This window comes from Triturus cristatus, chromosome 8 (assembly GCF_964204655.1).
Source record: "Triturus cristatus chromosome 8, aTriCri1.1, whole genome shotgun sequence".
Lineage (NCBI taxonomy): Eukaryota > Metazoa > Chordata > Amphibia > Caudata > Salamandridae > Triturus > Triturus cristatus.
The window spans coordinates 975,335,190-975,353,570 of record NC_140591.1 but is presented as its reverse complement, the minus strand read 5'-3'; the positions used below and the strand labels follow the sequence as shown (position 1 = coordinate 975,353,570).

At 43.9% G+C, this 18,381-nt stretch overlaps 1 protein-coding gene across 1 annotated transcript in view; it reads left to right on the top strand.

The window, feature by feature from the left end:
• Positions 1–18,381, top strand: part of CUL4A (cullin 4A) — a 408,579-nt gene that overhangs the window by 263,313 nt on the left and 126,885 nt on the right. Inside the window, exon 15 of the mRNA XM_085622501.1 lies at positions 8,834–8,941. Coding sequence (XP_085478627.1) covers positions 8,834–8,941 — 108 coding nt within the window. The remainder of the gene's footprint in view (positions 1–8,833; positions 8,942–18,381) is intronic.

The window sequence follows — 18,381 nt, the reverse complement described above, 5'->3', positions numbered from 1 at the left end:
TCTGATATATCATTTCTTCTACTTCCATTTCTAGATCACTTAACCAATTTAATACCATCAACCTTATTGCATCCTGACGAAACTGAGGTACAGTAGAGCGAAGAACTCGAGGGGTTAGAACAGATGCAGAAAGTACAGAATCATTAGACATTTGAAGTGCAGTGGCCTGAGGTGGAGGCGCAGAGGCTTGGGGTGGGGGTGCAGTGGCTTGGGTTGGGGATGCAGTGGCCTGAGTTGGAGAGGGGAAAGAGTGTACCGGTACTGGTTGAAAAATAAGGGGCTGAACAACCGCAGGCAAAGGAGGTGGAACCGGGGGTACAAGGGGAACAACAGTCAATGGGGCAGGGGGAAGAAGTGTTAAAGGTACATATGGGGGTGGGGGTTGTTCTATCAACAACCCATCAATATCTGAATCCACATCTTGTTGGACATGAACTGCTACAGTTGGTCTAACTATATATTCCTTAGATATTAATAATCTATGCTCCCTATCTAAACATTACTTTTTCTCCTGAACTTCCTTATCCTTTAATTCCTTATACTTCTGATACTCTGTTTTCCTTTCCTGTTTCCTTTGTACCTTCTCTGCCTTGAGCTGCCGCTCCCTCTCTTCTTTTCTTCACATACACACACTGTCAAACATAGCCGACCTAACTTTCTTCAAAAACAATTGATTGTCTAAATACCCGAGTTTGTGAGGGTCCATAGTTCCCTCTAATGGCCATCTCAGCTGGGGATCCCCTTTTGTGTATTTGTTCCACAATGTATTATACATGATGGAACAAATACCATATTTGATGTACATCTCAAAATGTGGCATACCTTCTGGTGGCGCCGGCTAACTTGCTTCCAAAATGCTCTGCTTATCGCAGCAGCAACAAAACTTCCGAAGGGTGCTAAACACAGGCATGTTATATAAGATTAAAAAAAACTTATAAACAGAGAGAAATAAAAAATATTCTCACATTACCTGTAAGAAAAAATGTTAGTCAAAACAAATAGCAAGTCTCAAAACAAATCTTAGATCTGTAAATACCAAACAGAACCTAGGTTTCAAAATTCAAAACCGAGTCCGAACGGATTACCAAATTCCAAACAGATTACCAATCAAATACCAAGTCAAGACGAATACCAAGTCAAGCAAATACCAAACAAATCCTGAACAAATGAACCGGTTCAATACAGATTTACCTCATGCGTAGTCTTCGACTCCCACCTGTCGATCCTCCCTGATCCAAAAAATGACCATTTAAAGGCCCCAGTCAAGGCTAGCAGCCGCCGGGAAGATCAGAGTTGGAGAGCTGAAAAATCACCTTGGACCACGAGCAACACTAATCTCATCAGGTGGGGCGCTTGCTCAGCGAAGTTCGTCTTACCGACCTGATCTTCTGCCCCGGTCCGACTGCAAGCGCTTGATCGAGCCCCACGTTGGGCACCAATTTGTGGAGCAGATAAATCTATAACCTGCTGGTGCAGGGCTCACCACTTCGCCACGGGTTCTTTATCAAATAAGGAGCAATCAACAGTGGAGCGAAGTACAAACCATAGGTAATTTATTAAGCATTCAGAATGGGTCTCCATCCAACGAGCACCATGAAGTTACTCAAGGAAAGGAGCACACTTGAACAATGGCTACATGGGTTTTTATATGGAAGATTGCAAACAAGGAACGCCCAGAGGTGAATAGAGTTTTGGAAAGAACACACAAATGAGCTAAGGCAAGAATCTGACAGCCTCGGTGTCTTGTGCAATTTCTACGTTTTAAGGCTGAACAACAAAATGTGCTATTGTGAGTAGACTTTACTTAAGGATTAACTATTGCCTGAAAACCTTCGAGCAAGATGACTCTGCATGTTTACGCAGCCTACACTGTCTCAACTTTAGCTTTGTGGCCTAAAGTTTATGCAGGCGGCGTCAGGGACAGAATCAGGCTGAAAACAGGTCAAAGGTGAGTATGGATGAGGCATAGCTGAATCAGAAAACGAGAGATTCAGATTTTAAGGTTTCACGCCCGAGACAAATGTCAAGAGAAAGAATGCCTCCATATTCCAAGGGTGTTCTGGAGTAGAATCAATAAATTTAACACTTCATTATTAAGAGGCGCCAACTTTAAGAGAATGCAATTTTACACTAAATGGATACTATACAGGACTCTCTCTTTTCTACACAATATCTATCCCCAGATAGAGGATAGATGTTTTCGATGCTCTGCAGAAGAGGGAGGTACATGGACCCACATTGTTTGGGACTGCCCGAAGATTAGGCAATTTTTGGAAGAAATTGAGAAATACTGTAAATTGAAGTTAGGACACTCAGTAACAATCGGTAGATATATTGCAACCTTTGGGTGTGCCCCAAACCCAATGGCGAATAACATACAATAGAAAGGTCTTTATATGCTGGCCTTAGTGGTGAGATAACTAATTTTCCAAAATTGGCGAAGTGAGAATAGTCTTACTTTTCATTGTTGGCAGTCTAAACTGCATAAAGTTAACGAGCTGGAGAGACGCTACGCTCGAAGGTCGGGCTCGTACACAAAGTTTTAGAAACTCGAAGTCCATAGGAAGCTAACTAGCAGATTAGATAAGATAAATTAAGCTATTAGCGGTAAACTGTGCAATATGTGTTTTTTTGTGTTCTTTTAGTATTATCCACAGTGACACGTTTTGATTATATTTTTGGTTGTTATTAATTGATTACGCTCGTAGGATGATATGTGTCAATCAAATCTGAGTACTGCAAGCACCTTTTCTTGTATATGAAGAATTGTGTAATGAACTCTCAACAATAAAAAAAGCAAATGGATGATTTCTCTCACTAGCTAAACCAACCCACAGTGTGGGTCATATCCATTAGTTCTTCTCCCCCTGACCTCAACAAATTTGTATCTGAAGCTTGCCATCTGTCTGGAGCATAGGATGTGGGGGTAGGTACGCCTGGCATTCCTTACTGGTCTGCTCTCTCTTTGAGCTCAGTTTGATTTACTCAGCACCCTCTGAAGGACCCCTCCTCCCCAGCTGCAGAGATCTCTCTATCAGATAACTTCTGCTACGGCCAGGCCACTTACAATCTAAACAAAGCAGCCTGGCTAAGCCTGTTAATGCTAATCAATCAGTAGAGACCACTAGAAGGCTGGAATTTGGCTTACAGAAGAGAAAGTTCCACAACTTCTGTTCTGTGCTAGTTATAATAAATTCACCAGTAGCAAGTTGTTGCATTTATCAACACCAGTCTTTTAAGTCCTTGAATGATATATTCACTCCTTTCCTAGCAATAGTTATATCTACATAACACATTGCATTCTTATCCTATGGAGCTCAGTATCTACAATTGGGGGGGGGGGAGTGGCATGCGCAGTTTGTCCCTCCCAGGGCATATAAAACATATTTTATAAGGTCCCTGCTTATCGTTTAATGGCCCTCACCCCTGGGACACCTAAGGGAGACCAGGAGGTGACTAATATGTAAACAAATAAGGTAGATTACACTTTTAAAGTGCCCCTACCACCAAAGTTGTGTTTGCACCCAATTTACTTTTAAAGACCACCTGCAAAGCCAGTTTACCTTTAAAATGACAGCAGTGCACACATGCAAGTGCAGGAAATCTGCTGGGCCTCTAAACTTCCATGCTCTACATACTAGGGATTTATATGTAGTTTAAACCTCCTAGCCCTATCATATACTAGGGACTTATAGGGTCTGTCAATACCAATTGTGAGAGTTTACTTTTAAAGACTGGCTACAAGGCAGGACCGCCTTTAAAAGGACAGCAGGCACACATGCAAGTGCAGGAAATCTGCTGGGCCTCCGAACCTCTGTGCCCCATTATATATTCGGGACTTGTAGGTAGATTACACCCCCTGGCCCTAATATCTGCTAGGAACTTTAAGGGTCTGTCATTGCCAATTGTAAGTGTACCCCATTGCAAGTACCTTTTTACACATAGCACTGGCCCTGGGTACAGTCGAAGTCAGTTTCCACCGTGTCATTTAGCAAATAAATGGGGGTGAACAGGCCAAAAGGATGACTTTCTAACAAAAATGTTGGAAAAGGGGCGTAAAAAGGAAAAACGAGAGAGAATGTAAGAGAGGTGGAAAGGATAAGGTAGAGTTAATACAGGAAGAGAAAGAAGTCGAAGGGAGGGAATTAAAGAAAGAAGTGTTATGGAAACGAGGCATGCAAGAGTGGCCTATGAGAGGCAAAAAGAGAAATGAGCGATTAACAGATAAAACGAAGGGGCAAAAGGAAGAGTGACAGTAGGGTACAGCTGATAGAAATAATGCAAAAAATAACATTGGAAATTCTAGAGATCCATAAGGGTAGGGGATGATGAGAAGATAAAGATAAGTGACGTACAATACAATGTTTTCTTCTTTTGTTTATAAATGCCCCCTGGAGACACCTTTTATGCTTCCTACTGAGTGCTTTTTTAACTCAATTAGGTGTGTTCTAGAACATTTGGACAAGTGTGCTTTACAATTAACCCCATGCGCTTAGTCTTAGAAATGTATTCCAATCCCTCTTGTATGATCTGTAAAAATCCTTTGTTCTGATCATTATTATATCACTATTATATCACTACTGGCCAGATGTGCTTTAGATGCACTATTGCAGTGGTGTTGTTTTGGAAAATATCTTTGAAAGGCAGCTCTTAATAACCTCCTGAAAGGTCTATGGTCTGCCTCTTCTAAACCTATATTATAGAGGGAGATGTTACCCAGTTTGCTTGTGCTTTGAAAATACCATCTGGATTTGAGAGTCTGACTTTACAAATGTGGCGTTTGTGGTTCAAGGTTTATTGATCTCTTTGCAAGTGGTGTCGCAGCTTTCCGTATTGTTTCCCTTGATACAGCTCCAGTTCTGTTCTCTTTGAAGCATTCATCTATGAAGGTCCTATTCTTGTCTCACAGTAAGGGGAGGGGACCTTGTTGTGATCTAGCCTTTATTCACAAGCTGTATACCCTTCATTCTAAACATGTATTTACTTATCAGTGTGGAATGTTAGTTAAGCATTGGTTATGTTGTCATGGAGTTCGGTGTAAGTTCCAGGGAGTTGCAGTTGCTGGTGGCTGGAAGTGGGAGCACCACGTATGGAGAACTATATCCTCAAATAAAGGAGCTTTCATCAACCATGAGAAAGTGGCCCCTGTGATTACAGGGCTGTAAAGAGTTTTCTTTGTGTAAAAGTTAATGTATCATCCTTGCATATGGGGTTGTACACCGGGATCAGGTTTGTGCATGGCTAATGTTCAAAATGCAATTTTACCCGGATCCAGCCTGACGCCTGGGAAATTTAAAGGTAAGGAATCTGCAGCTAGATATTTTCTCTACCAGATAATGCGTTACAGAAGGTAAATAACTTGTTCTTCACTACCTTCTATTGAGCCTCAATCCCTCGTCATTCTAACTTCTCTGTCTATTCTAGTGCAAATTACAAAGAAATGTTAGTGTTAATTGGGATTTCTATAGCGCATTATCACCCACTGGTCTCTAAGTGCTTTGAGAGAAAGCCCAACCTTGGCACTTCTGTAGAGTGTGCGCCCCGACATGGCCTAGATTGTGCCCCATGCTTCGGTAAAGAGGAGAGTTTTTTATTTTTTCCTAAATGAGAGGAGGGCGGGCTCCTTGTGGAGCCCTGGCAGCAGCTCATTCCAGAGTTGAGGGATCATTGTAGAGAAGGCTAGAGCCTTTGGAAGAGGTCGAGAAACGGGACAGGCCAGCAGACCAGCATCCGAGGACCGGAGGGACCGTCCTGGCGTATAATTTACCAGGCGTTCCTTAATATATGCTGGGGCCTGATCATGGATGGCCTTGTGGGCTATACATAGCCCCTTGAATCTGGTTCTCTGCTTAACGGTAGCCAGTGTAGCTGCTGCAATAGGGGGGTGGCGTGAGCTCGCCTTGGGAGCCTGAAAACTAGTCCAGCTGCGTCGTTCATGACTACCTGGAGTTTTGACAACAGTTTTTCCGGGAGGCCCACATACAGAGAATTCCCGTAATCTAAGCGAGAGATAATCGGTTGTGATACTGCCATACGGAGTGCCGTGAATGAGAGGAGGGGGGGGGCCAGTTTCTGCAGCAATCTCAGCAGGCCCACGCATGTCCCCACCACGGTAGAAACCTGGTGGGACATGGAGAGTTTGGTATCTATTTTTATACCCAGACTCTTTACGACGGGGGCGGGCTCATGAGTGGGGCCAAGTTCTTGTGGCCAAAAGAGGTCACTCCAAGGATTAGTATTCGTGGTGATGGCCAGGACCTCGGTTTTATCTGGGTTGATTTTGAGGTAGTTGGCGGTCATCCAGTTGACTGTGAATTTTAGGATATTCTGCAATCGTGCACATGCCGTTGGGGAGTTGTCGATCTGGATGAGGATTTGAGTGTCATCCGCGTAGTTGAAGACTTGGCACTCCATACAAGATAATGCGGTCACCAAGGGCTGGAGGTAGGCATTGAAGAGGAGGGGGGATAGTGCCGATCCCTGAGGGTCGCCGCACGTTAGCTCACCCGCATCAGATACCTGGTCAGCGAGTTGGATCCTTTGAGAACGGCCTGACAGGAAGGACGCCAGCCATTGAAATACTACCCCCTGGACTCCCAGCTCCGCGACAAGAGTAGGCCATGATTGACCGTATCGAATGCCACGGACAGGTCTAGGAGAACCAGGGCGCAAGGCTTCTTGTTATCGGCCATCAGTCTGAGTTCATCCAATACTGGCAGCATTACCAGTTCTGTGCTGTGGTGAGCCCTGAAACCGGCCTGTTTCATATGAAAGAGCTGGTTGCTCTCCAAGTGGTGGGATAGGGTTTTCAGCACATGTTGTTCTAGCACCTTAGCCAGAAAAGGAAGCTGGGAAATAGGCCTAAACTTTTTGAGATTCGTTGTATCTGCCCCAGGTTTTTTCAGCAGGGGTATGACTCTCGCCTCTTTAAAGTTGGTCGGGACTTGGCCTGTTGTTTGTTGTGTTGATGCATTATAATTGTATATCATCACATTTGACAGAAGGGGGTGAAGGATGGGACTTGAGCTGGAGGAGAAAGATCGTTGAAGTACTCCGCACATTGTATGCTGTTGGTGTCGTATGATACTAATAAATCAATTTAACAGCAGCACTCGTATGTAGCCCACTTTTCAATTTGCTGCTAATGGCGTTTTGCCACGTTTAATGCCTGCCGCTATAAAGCTCAATGAGCAGTGTTCTGGAGTAAAAAGCAGATTCCTGATTATTAAGAGCTCTTTCCGGATGCACTTCAAAATTCTTAATGTTTCCAATTAATGCATTAAATGTTGCACTAGGGCTGTCTATATATTTACAAAGCCGATTAAACCATAAATGGTTTCTGTTGCCTCCCCTCTACCCTTCAAGACTGTTCCCGACTTAAGATCACCCATCGATTTTGTCACATCAGAAAAATGGCTTCAAAAGCACAACTAAGCCTCATCTCTTAGCTCCCAACTTGACTCAGTAGGGTCCTAGAGCACTCGTCCCAGGATCTTTGTGGTCTGTGTTTGATCATGCAAAATTGGTGGTAGGTGGGGGGGTTGTTGTATCACCTGGTCTCCAGTTATGTTTGTGGTGCGTGGGGGCTCGAAAGGGCAGCAGCTGCCTCCACTGCATAGACATTTCTAAAGTCTCTTTATATTACTTAACCCAGATGAGGGTAGGACCAGCATAACTTTTGCCCTTGACTTCTTAAGGCAGTGGACATCTTATGCAGGATTTCATCCCACCAGTTGTGTGCAGTTTTGGGGCATAAGCTCTTGTCAGCGTAGCTTACTGGTAGAGAAACGCTGTTGCCAGTCAACTGGGCTTCCTCTGCACTTTTGTATTGGTGAGCAGTTACTGCCATTTTGCCTCTGGGATTCGCTACTGCACTGGAAGTCAAATCAGTGAAGGAACACCTTCATATATTGTATAAAGGGCCACTCCAGACTCTCAAGCCATACAGGTAGCCTTTGCTTCATTCGTTATGCCTTTGGGCTGTTTGAAATTACTGTCTGCATGGGGTTTCTAGCGAACAGTGCTGGGAGCTTGCAGTAGATATGTTGCCATCTCTCTGCATAGCCACATTTACCGTCCTTGTTTCATCTAGGAGCTGTAATATTAAACGCACAAGACTAAATATAGTGGGGCAAAGGCATTCCAGGTATAAATGGTCAAGGCAAGAGAGGTTTCAAATAGGGAGGCATGAGTAACGCACCAATTATGATATGCATAGATGAAGGTAGGAGTAGGGTATCTGTGATGAAGATAGGGGCATTAGCATTATGGATAGATCATATGACATAAGCCTAAATATAATAGTAGACATATCGAGAATAGAGTATAGTCAATCGGAGATGAATAGAGAAAGAGCGAGAGAGCGATAAAGTAAAATTAGATTTTTCAGTGAAAGCAAGAGAAATCTAACATAAGGGCAAATAATAGACAGGGAAAAATGCAGTCTGCATGTACCCTACCTTGATTTTTCAGAAATAAACAAATGCTGTTAAACATACTGTTAATGCATAATATTCAAATATATCAACATTTTCTGAAATGTTGAACGTTTTCTACCTTGTAAGAGTGAGACCGATATAGCCCCTTTTGAGAAGAAAAATTGTATTGATTTGTTAAGTCCACATATGTTGGTGCCTTTTCATTACACCCTTAGCTCTGCGCAGGCTTGATGTCATGCGCCATAGATGATTTGAGTATTATAGGTTTGTATTTGATGATGTAGCTTTCCACGTAAATGTTTATGATTTCTAATATCAGAACTTGGCTTTTTTAAGATTTTTAAAACTCTTGTTAATAAATTATGTCTGCCACATGGTTGTTTTTGTTTTCATAGTATATGCAGAACCAAAGTTATCCAGGTGGAATAGAGCTGACAGTAAATATACTTACGATGGGATACTGGCCAACCTATACAGCTATGGAGGTCCACTTGACACCAGAGGTGAGCATCTTTATTATGATTTATATTGCTTATTCTTCATTACATTATTAAAATGTAGTCTACTGTTAAGGCCAGCCTTTCAGATTATGTTGTAAAACATTTTTTAATAATGTGCCATTACTATGAGTAGCCAATCTGTTTAGAGGTTCTTGTTCATCATCTTTCGTCATCATCTTGGGAGAGGAGGTGGCCTAACGGCTAGGGCGCTCGACCTCTGTCCTGGGGAACTGGGTTGGAGTCTCGGTAATGACGCTAAACATCCTGTGATTCTGGGCAAATCACTTAATCTCCCTGTGCCTAACAAAAAATGAATGCGTGTCCTCATGTAACGTAACTGGTGCTATGTAAAGCGCTCTGATACCTGATTGGATTCTGGTCAAGTTCGCGCTATATAAAACTCTGCCAAAAAAAAAAATCTTTCATCTTTATTTAATTATTGAAAAATAATCATAAAAGAACAAAAAAAATTGAAAATACAATACTTCAAATGTAGAATTCATAAAATCATGTACAAGTTTAGTTAAAAGTTTAATTGAATTACGCCATCGCAGTGCATGTTCTTTCAAAGCACAATAGAAAAATAAACAGGATAAAGTAGTATACAGAGAAACTAAATTGATCTACATTGATGAAAACCCTGAACTTATAAATGCCCATTCATTAATTAATTCATTCATTAGTGTACTACAAGTGTAAGCATACACAAAACAAAAGGTGAATTAAAGAAAAATTAGCACAACAGCAATGCTCAGATGTCTTCTGCAGGGACGAAGCATGGCACTTACATTGCCAATCGTAGCAGGCACTGAGTATCTTGGTTGAAAATGACTGGGATAAATTGTACAGGACAGCAATACGTGGGTATTGGCAGAATTTGAGTGTCTACTTACATTAAGGAAGTATGTTTGTCTGCTTCTGGTCGAAGTCTCTTTTGTGTAGCCAGGATGAAACAGGCAACAGATGTGTGAAAAGCAATTGCTAACAAAACGTATTGTACACAAATAAATGTTTTGAACCAAGTGCTTATTGTTCTTTTATCAGTGCATATTTATGTGTGCGGTTAAATCTAGTTGAAAACACTGCACACTGTGCCGTTGCTCTTTACACTAAAGTACAACGTTTTCAACGAGTGACTGCATGCCATAATAAAAACCACCATTTGAATACATTTTTCAAAAAATGTTCTTGGGGTGGGAGATTCCCCCGAACCCTCCTGTTTAAGTTCTCATTCGCTTCTCTTGCACATTATGCTCATGTGTAAAATGTCCGGCCACCACATTTTAAATCCACCAGCTGCCACTGGGATCCCGTCTGGGCAACTTCTTTCATCCCAGCCAATTAATTAGTCGCTCTTTACGAGGGCTTTGGCAGACGTGGGAATCTGAGCCACCTACGCATGCGCTTCTTCACGCACTACACAATATGAGAGATTATCAAATGGCTTTATAAATCTTTTACACAGCACAGGATGGTTCTAGATCTAAACTTAGCACACAATGGGAGGCGGACTTACCTTAACGCTGTACATGTACACTACTGATGTAACTGACTACCAATTGACGGGTTATCATGTACAAGAGTTTTCTCTCTTAAAATAATCTGCACATCACTATAACTGGGTGTAACAGTCCCCTGGAACCTGGTGCGGAAAGTGGTGTGGGCATAGGGATTTCCACACATACACACCAAAGCTTCTACCAAGCAGTGATTGGAGAATGTTTTCAATCTATTGCGTTTGTACACATTACGTTGTGATTATGTTGCACATAAAATGTCTGGGAAACCTGTAACAGTTGAACTCGAAGATGATATGCATAAATGAACGCATATTGTATCCGTTAACTATTCATGCTCTAGTGCGTGTCTCGCTGCACGCTTATTTGCAAATGGCAATAAAAAATATTTTAAAAATACAAAAATGTTGCATGCATTAGAAAATAGCGGTCTTGTTTCAGCACATCCATAAAACAAACGTATTACCGCTAGCTGAAGGTAGCAATTAGCCTCCATCTAATGGAAAACAAGCAGGAAAAAACATTTATTTAGAGCCATGGATGCGTCACAAAATGGTGGCTACTCCTCAACAGTAATAATCTCAGCGCAGGTAAAACAAAGTGCATTGCTGGGGTCATCACGGTTTATTTCCAAAGAGCGGGACATACAGTTTATCTGCTCTGAACTCCGTTGTACAGATGTAAAATAATAAGGCTCCCACTCGTTAAAGAGCGCAATAAAGATGCGGCCATCGTTCATGTTACCCAGTTCACGCCCCCCTGCGCTTTGGATTTTTAATGCTTTTATTGATCTCCTGAGAGATTTGTATCAAAAATCCAGTGCTGAAACTGGAACATGGTGCTGTCTATATTCGGTCCCAGGATGCTTGTTTACGGTCCAGGGGAGACCTGGCTTGGCAGTTCGGGCTGGACTGTTCCCATGAGGCACAGCGTCTAGACTGTTTTGCATATAGCTGGTTTTGAACTGGGTTGGCGAGGTGAGCTGAAGAATGATGATGGAAGATGGATTCAACCCAGATCTGTGACTGGGGTGAGTGTCTGGAACGATTCAGCGCTCCGTTCATTATCTCCTTGTGTTTGCTGTCTATATTCTGTCAACGAAAACACAAATGAGAGCCATTTTAAGATAGGGGCAAAGTGGCCAGTTTCCGAGGGCCCCCACCTTCCAAGGGGGCTAGTGGTGAAGTCAAGGGATAGTCAGAATTCCTGCAGCAATAACGTATTAACAGTTTGAATTTACCCAAAATGTGTTTAAATTTGATGGCTGGGCATTCTCACTTCGTATAAGTTCAGGGTGTATTCGCAGCTCAGTCCAGCCTTATCAAACATAACCATCAGTCTTTTGAGGCATTCAGTGCCTGTTGCATTAAAAAAGATTACATTAATGCCAGTTATGGAATGGGATGTGGAAATGCATCTTGAAATTTCAAGCCCTATGTTTGTATATTTTATAGTATTATTATGTACAAGTCCACTAAACATCACCAGTATGGCATGTTTCCTATAATGGGAGGAACAGGCTTCTAAGACACTGAATTCCATTTATAATTGTTGGTTTTTTGTGAAACAAAAACTCATCTAGATGATCCTAGTGCATAAAGAAATAGCTTTATCAATGATTGTACAAGCTTTCTTTTTATGCTGTTTAGCCGATGGGCTCCAAGCAATTTTAACTTTAGCCCTTTCTTGCATTGCCCTTTTCTGCAAGTTTAACTTTTAATTCGATATAGTTTAGTGTCACAAGGGCACCGTTTATCTGAAAATAAGAAATGGATTCAAATGGGCACTGACACAAATACAACACTCTTAAGGATAAACAATGTAGTTATAAAATACTCGAGTTAAAGAAATGTACAGAGTTGAGTGCAGCGTTTTGAGTTTTGTGGGCTAAATGTGCCCCATGTTCTTCTTTTTGTAAGGAAAAATTATAAACCGATGGCAACCTTTATGGTGCTGCTTCATCTCGATCAGAATTTCTGGTTTATCTTTTTCTTTGACGCACAAGCTGGTCTATGCATTGCTAGTTTAAAACAAAGGGCCCTGCTTGAGGCTCTGCTGCTAAAATGTAAGAAAAGACAGCTCGCTCTGCTCTCTCTTCTAAGAAGAGGCTTTCCCATGTTGGCACTTAAAAGTCCTCAGGCTCAACATCATTAGGAAATCGAGTGACTCCTAATGATTCTTAGACCCTCTCCCAATTGATCATAAAAGATTCTCAACATTTAATGTCAATGTATAGGGCCAGGCATCTGCTGTACTATCAGCTTCACTGACTTAAGACGCATGATCAATATCAGTCATTCAGCCACTCCAGAAGCCGTATTGCTGACTTACCTGGCATCAAGACGATTCTTAGCATTTAGAGCGCTGGATACCAGTTCCTTCGTTGCTGAACCTGCTGGGTAAAGCACATTCATTTTGTGCGTATTTCTCAGCATTGGCTATTATTAATGCTCACCATCAAACTGTTATTGATCATGAGCACCAAGAAAGCCTTTCTGTAGCAATCATGTGATTGAGCTCCTATATTGATGGAGAAGGCTGCTTAGTTTTGATTCCTCTGCATACACGCTTCACTTCCTGTCTTTCTCACTCTTGCATGTTTTTTCATCCCTACTTTCTCTCATTGTCGCTGTTTTCCTATTTTGCTATTCCTTCTGCAGTCTCGCTTTTATGTGTTTTTCTCTCTTGCTCTAGGCTAAAATCTTAAGCTGAAAAGTAAGTCCTGGTGCTAAAAAATAAGTATTAGAGCACACCACTTGTAACTAATGGCATAATTTAAGTACTGCTTACGAAATTATCTTGGGAGTAATGAAGCATTGCACATCAATGAGGTGATCAGAGCTGACCAAAGGTTTTGTACAGTGCCGGTGTTCAGAGCAGTACTCGCCATTCTGACACTGGCATTTTCCCAGCGGGCTCCCAGCTAGAGGGCTGCTTTCTTGATGGCTGCCTTGACTGGTCCATGCGTCTATGTGCATTGTGGGGCTAGTTTGAATATTTTTGCCATGACTGATTTTGGTTTCCAAATCTGCCCTGCTGAGGTTTATGCATTTTTACGTTGCTTTTTACATGATTAGGTCCAGCCTATCCGTCCGTGCAACTGACTGGTTGAATAAGACCTATTGCCAACTTACCAAGAACTTGAGGTAGGCTTAAGGCTTGCCCATTGCTTACCATTGGTTAGCTTTATGGTCACTTCCATTTGCTTGAATCTTGTTCGAAAGGCTTTCTTACCCATGGTCTTTGTCGCCGCTGCTCGCTCTCGTGGATGCCAGCACAAGCACGAGTGCTTGAAAAGAGCTGTTTGCATATTCATACCCTTTTTATGTCTCGCCTGAGCCAGCGCACATGCGCTGCTTTGCGAGGCATCTCTTCTCCTAGTGAATGTAGTATTTATTACTTTTTACAATCTCCTCCAAGTCCACACCTTCACCAATTAGTTTCAGCTGAGCCCGCCGCCATCTTGGAATAATCACTTTCATTTGGTAATGAAGTGTCCCCTTTTTATGTCCATGAATGTTTCCCTTCGGTTGATTCGGACACTTTGGGCACAGCGGAAAACAAACTTTGCGGCCATCGGTTCTGGTGAGTATCTGCTCGTCTTTCAGCTTCTCTCCACCCCTCCCCCGTGCCTCCTCTCCAACAACTTCAGTAGTTCTCCGAGTTCGCTGCAGCCTTGGGATTCTTCTTGTTTCAGTAATACAGTATGAACCGGCAGCTCAACGGTCCGACCTCCCTGTCCCTCCATTCTGCCTCAGTGCCCCTTTTTTTGTGACAGATTTTTACTACTTGGTGTCCTAGTCGGAAACACTACACAGATTTATACAGCGCAAACTCGACCCAAAGGCATTGAAGCCCTTTACATGATTACCAGTTACCTTACACAAGGACACGGTAATTTTTGGTAGGCACGAGGATATTAAGTGATTTGCCAGAATCACATGATGCTGAGCCGAGGCAGGAAACTGTCCCGCGCCCTCCGAGCGGTTCATGGACCCACCCAGCCTCAGTGCTGCTTTGAAACCCTTTCTTGGGTCGTCCCAACCCCCCCCCTGCTGGTACTGTGGTCTATTGACCCACTTCCAGCCTCAGCTTTCCGAGCCCCTCTGCTGGCCTCCCCTGCAACCCGAACCCTCCCTTAGCTTCTGTGTTCCATTGTCGCCCCTTCCCTTCAGGGCTCATCTACAGCTCGTTTTACCCCCGTCCGTCCTACAGCTGCCCTGAGCCGCCTACAGACCTAGGGGCGTCATGTCCTTTAAACAGCACTTCGTTGCCACATGGAAAATGTTCTACTTTGATCAGGTGCTGCATGTGAACTCTTTATTTGATATCTCTCTACGCTGCTCCACGCGGTTCTATTTTGTTTTGGGCTGCTACTTATGCATTGCTTTGAGTGCGTTTAGTCGCTGCCTCTGTGTTACTCTGCACATGCTGCTCCCTATTACTTTTACTGTTTGTCCGTATGTGTGATACCTCTGAATCGATTTACCATAGACCCTGCTTGCTACCCATAAATTGTTATAATTTACATAATGGTGTAGCACGAGCATTATTAACATGATACCTTGCTGCTACCTAGGCTTGTTTTGAGTTTGCATTTACTGGCTTACATGATCGCTACAACCAGTGATACTCTTCCTCTGTGAGTTGTGCATTACACAACAACAACCTGTGTCCACTCCCAGGATGTACCGTGATATTACCCTTCCCACCTAAAATCAACTCAGTTGGGGCATATTTTTGTCACTCAGGAATGGCCCCAGCGCATTCATCCGGGCCTCATCACTACACCTGCATGCTCCTCTGCTGCCAGCTTCTCACAGATATCCTTGCTACTGGTTTGAGCTTCTATCCGAAGCCCTTTGTTTAACACTGCTTTGCAACTACTCTACATGTTAAACCAAGTCTTAGCCAACCTTAGCATCCTGACTGTAGCACCTTTTTAGGTCTTGCCTGAGACATTGCAGGCGCTGTCGCTTGCCAGATCACTTAAAGAACAAGCATTTGCAGTGACATAGGTCTCGCATTTACGCGACTTTGAGCTATTGAAATTGCAACTAACAATGCCTTTTTTTTTTAGTTTTTGTTTTTAAAACATAAATAAAAGACAAAAAACAAAAAAAACAGAACACTTTTTTGGTGTTAATTCTGGTTTTTAGGTCTCGGGACCGTCCGGTCTGCCGAAGGCAGAACCGGAAGTCCGGAGATTTAATGTTTCTTAGAGTGGCTATTTAGCCCGCCTCTCTTTTTGCTTCTCCTCCATTGGCTGGCTTCCTAAACGGATGCCAGCCATTGGAGGAGAGAGCCGTCCCTCCAAATAGGCTCCATCATTTTTAGATTCGGGTGCGTGTTCCGTGCTGTTCTTTCCACTTTTTAGCCACGCCCTTTCTCAGGCGTGTTTTTCTCTCCTCCAGCCAATGGCAAGAGGAGAGAAAAAGAAACACGCCCCCGAATCTGAAAACTCCGCTGCGTTTCTCCGAGGCATTTCTGCTTCGCCTCGGAGAAAGGCAGTGGTGTGCTTGTTCTAACATGTTTGCATGTATGGAACCTCTACCCAAAAGAGGTGACATGGCATGTTTTCAGTTTTTTATTCGGGTCAGTCCTTATAAAATCTGGACTACTTCAGGATTGTTAGCCTGCATTTATTTATTTAAAATACTCGTGCCACGCCAGCCGTGAGAAATTACGCGTTGGCAAGCACAAGCCACCTTTCGCTTTTCTAAACATGATTACGGTGGAAACTACTGCACGACTCCGAAATATCAGTGCAATACAGCTTGGTAGAAAGTTTCAACACAAGTAGTAGTGCAATGTCATAAGACCTCCAACCTCCTTCCCATTTGAAACATTTGGCAAATTAAATGTGTTCTTTTCGATTGCCCGGAGGCAGGTAATGGTTGCACGTTGCGTTTCACACATTGAATAAGTCAACCCATTTTCCAAAGTGAAATAAAAGCAGCATTTTTACACTTTTACTTTTCATATTATAACGTCTTTCCAAAGCAACGGTAACGATGCGAACCTGGCCGGGCTGGCCCTCATATACGCACTCTTTAACTTGCTGCTTTTTTAACGACCAGGACGAGTCTAATGGAATGGGCGATGGGCCTACTGTGCAGCGGGGCTTCTACCACGGCCCGACAACAGACCTGCTACCAGCCCTATTGTGATGCGCTAGCAGAAGCCCCGTTGCGCTCGAAAGAAAGACCTAGAGTTCTCCACCGGCGACATCCGCTATCACAAATCCCTTCACCGGTTTGACTCCGTAGGCCCCCCCCCCCCTCTCCTGTGTAAGCACCTCCCTCCCAGTCTGGGCCGTCCCCTGACTGAACGGGTGGAGACGCCGCACATGAGTGTCGTTGTGACAGGTAGCAGTACGCATGCGCGGCACGGTCGCCATTTTGGCGGCTGAATAGTAGTCGGGCGGATAATAGAGCGGCGGAACCAGGCCCCGCACACTGCACCGTGCGCGGGACGGACAGCGGCAACCGTGCCATAGCGAGCAGGAGGAGGGGCGAGAGGGGGAGCAGCGCCCGGCTCCAGACATGGCCAACATCGCCGTGCAGAGGATCAAGCGCAAGTTTAAGGAAGTGCTCAAGAGCGAGGAGGTGAGTGCTGACAGCTCGTGACCCCACGGGGAAACAACTTGTGCTCCTCCCGCGGTGACACCTTGCTTGGTTACTCGGCTAGACCCTCTGGGAGACATTCTCCATGTAACGATACCTTACTTCTCTGGGCTCCTCCCGCGGTGACACCTTGCTTGGTTACTCGGCTAGACCCTCTGGGAGACATTCTCCATGTAACGATGCCTTACTCTCTGCCACCCTGCTTCCACTTCCATTGGACAGACCTTGCTGTGGAGGAGACACGTGCCGGCCCCCTTTTAGGTAAATCTCCTAACCTCAATCCGCAGAGATGTTACTTTGTACCAAATTATGGGTGTCGGTACTTTGTAAGTCTTGGGTTCTCCTGGGTTCTTGCCATCTCCCTTTAGGCTTGATAAATCCCCTTCTCCCAGTAGTGCCTTGTTAAAAAATAAATTGAGTGGAGTAAGTGTCTCTACTGACATCTGGCAGCCTGAGATCTCTAGCCCCGTGATGAGTCTCCCACACACGTGGAGTTACTCTGGTGGTCCCTTTGCCCCATGGTTCCCCGAACTCACGTTCCCCCAGGCTGACCCTAGTGTGCTGGATGGGCGTTGTGCTAATCAGAGGCTAGGCTTTGACAGGAGGCTTTTGACACTTGTGTGCAGAGCCCCCACACTACCAGTCTCAACCGACAAATAGATCTTCAAAGATGCTTGCAGCAGGGGTAGGTTTGGAGCAGGCTTTGAGAAGGGCCTAACCGGCGTAGGTTTTGGGAATATAGAGCTGTGGACTGAAAATGGTTGATTTTTTTACGCGGCGAGCAATAGGTGCATGGACTCGTTATGTGGAAGGGCAGGTCGCACTGTCTTTTTGTAAAAGATAGTAGCATGGACGTGACCAGTATTAGGGATACAGCTGGAAAGGGTATGTTATATTAATTTGTATAGCGAACTAATCATCCGAGAGGGTATCCTGGCTCTTGGAAAGAGTTGTAGGTGTGAGGTCCCCAAGGTGCTTATATGAAGATCCAGGCCTCAATTTCTTGCTGAACTTGAAAAGTGAGGAGGAGGCTCTGATGTGAAGAGCGTAACAGTTTGGTAGGTTGGTGAAAATGTGGCTGTTCAGGTATTCTGGTCCTGTGTTTTGTATGACTTTGTATTTGTGCGTGAGAAGTTTGAATTGACTGCATTTGTGAATGGGGAGCCAGTGAAACTTCTTGAGGTGCGGTTTGATGTGGGTGTGGCGTGGGAGGTCGAGTATCAGTCTTACAGCAGTGTTCTGGATGGTTTGGAGTCTTCGCAGGAGTTTGGCGATTCTGGCATAGAAAATGTTGCCGTAG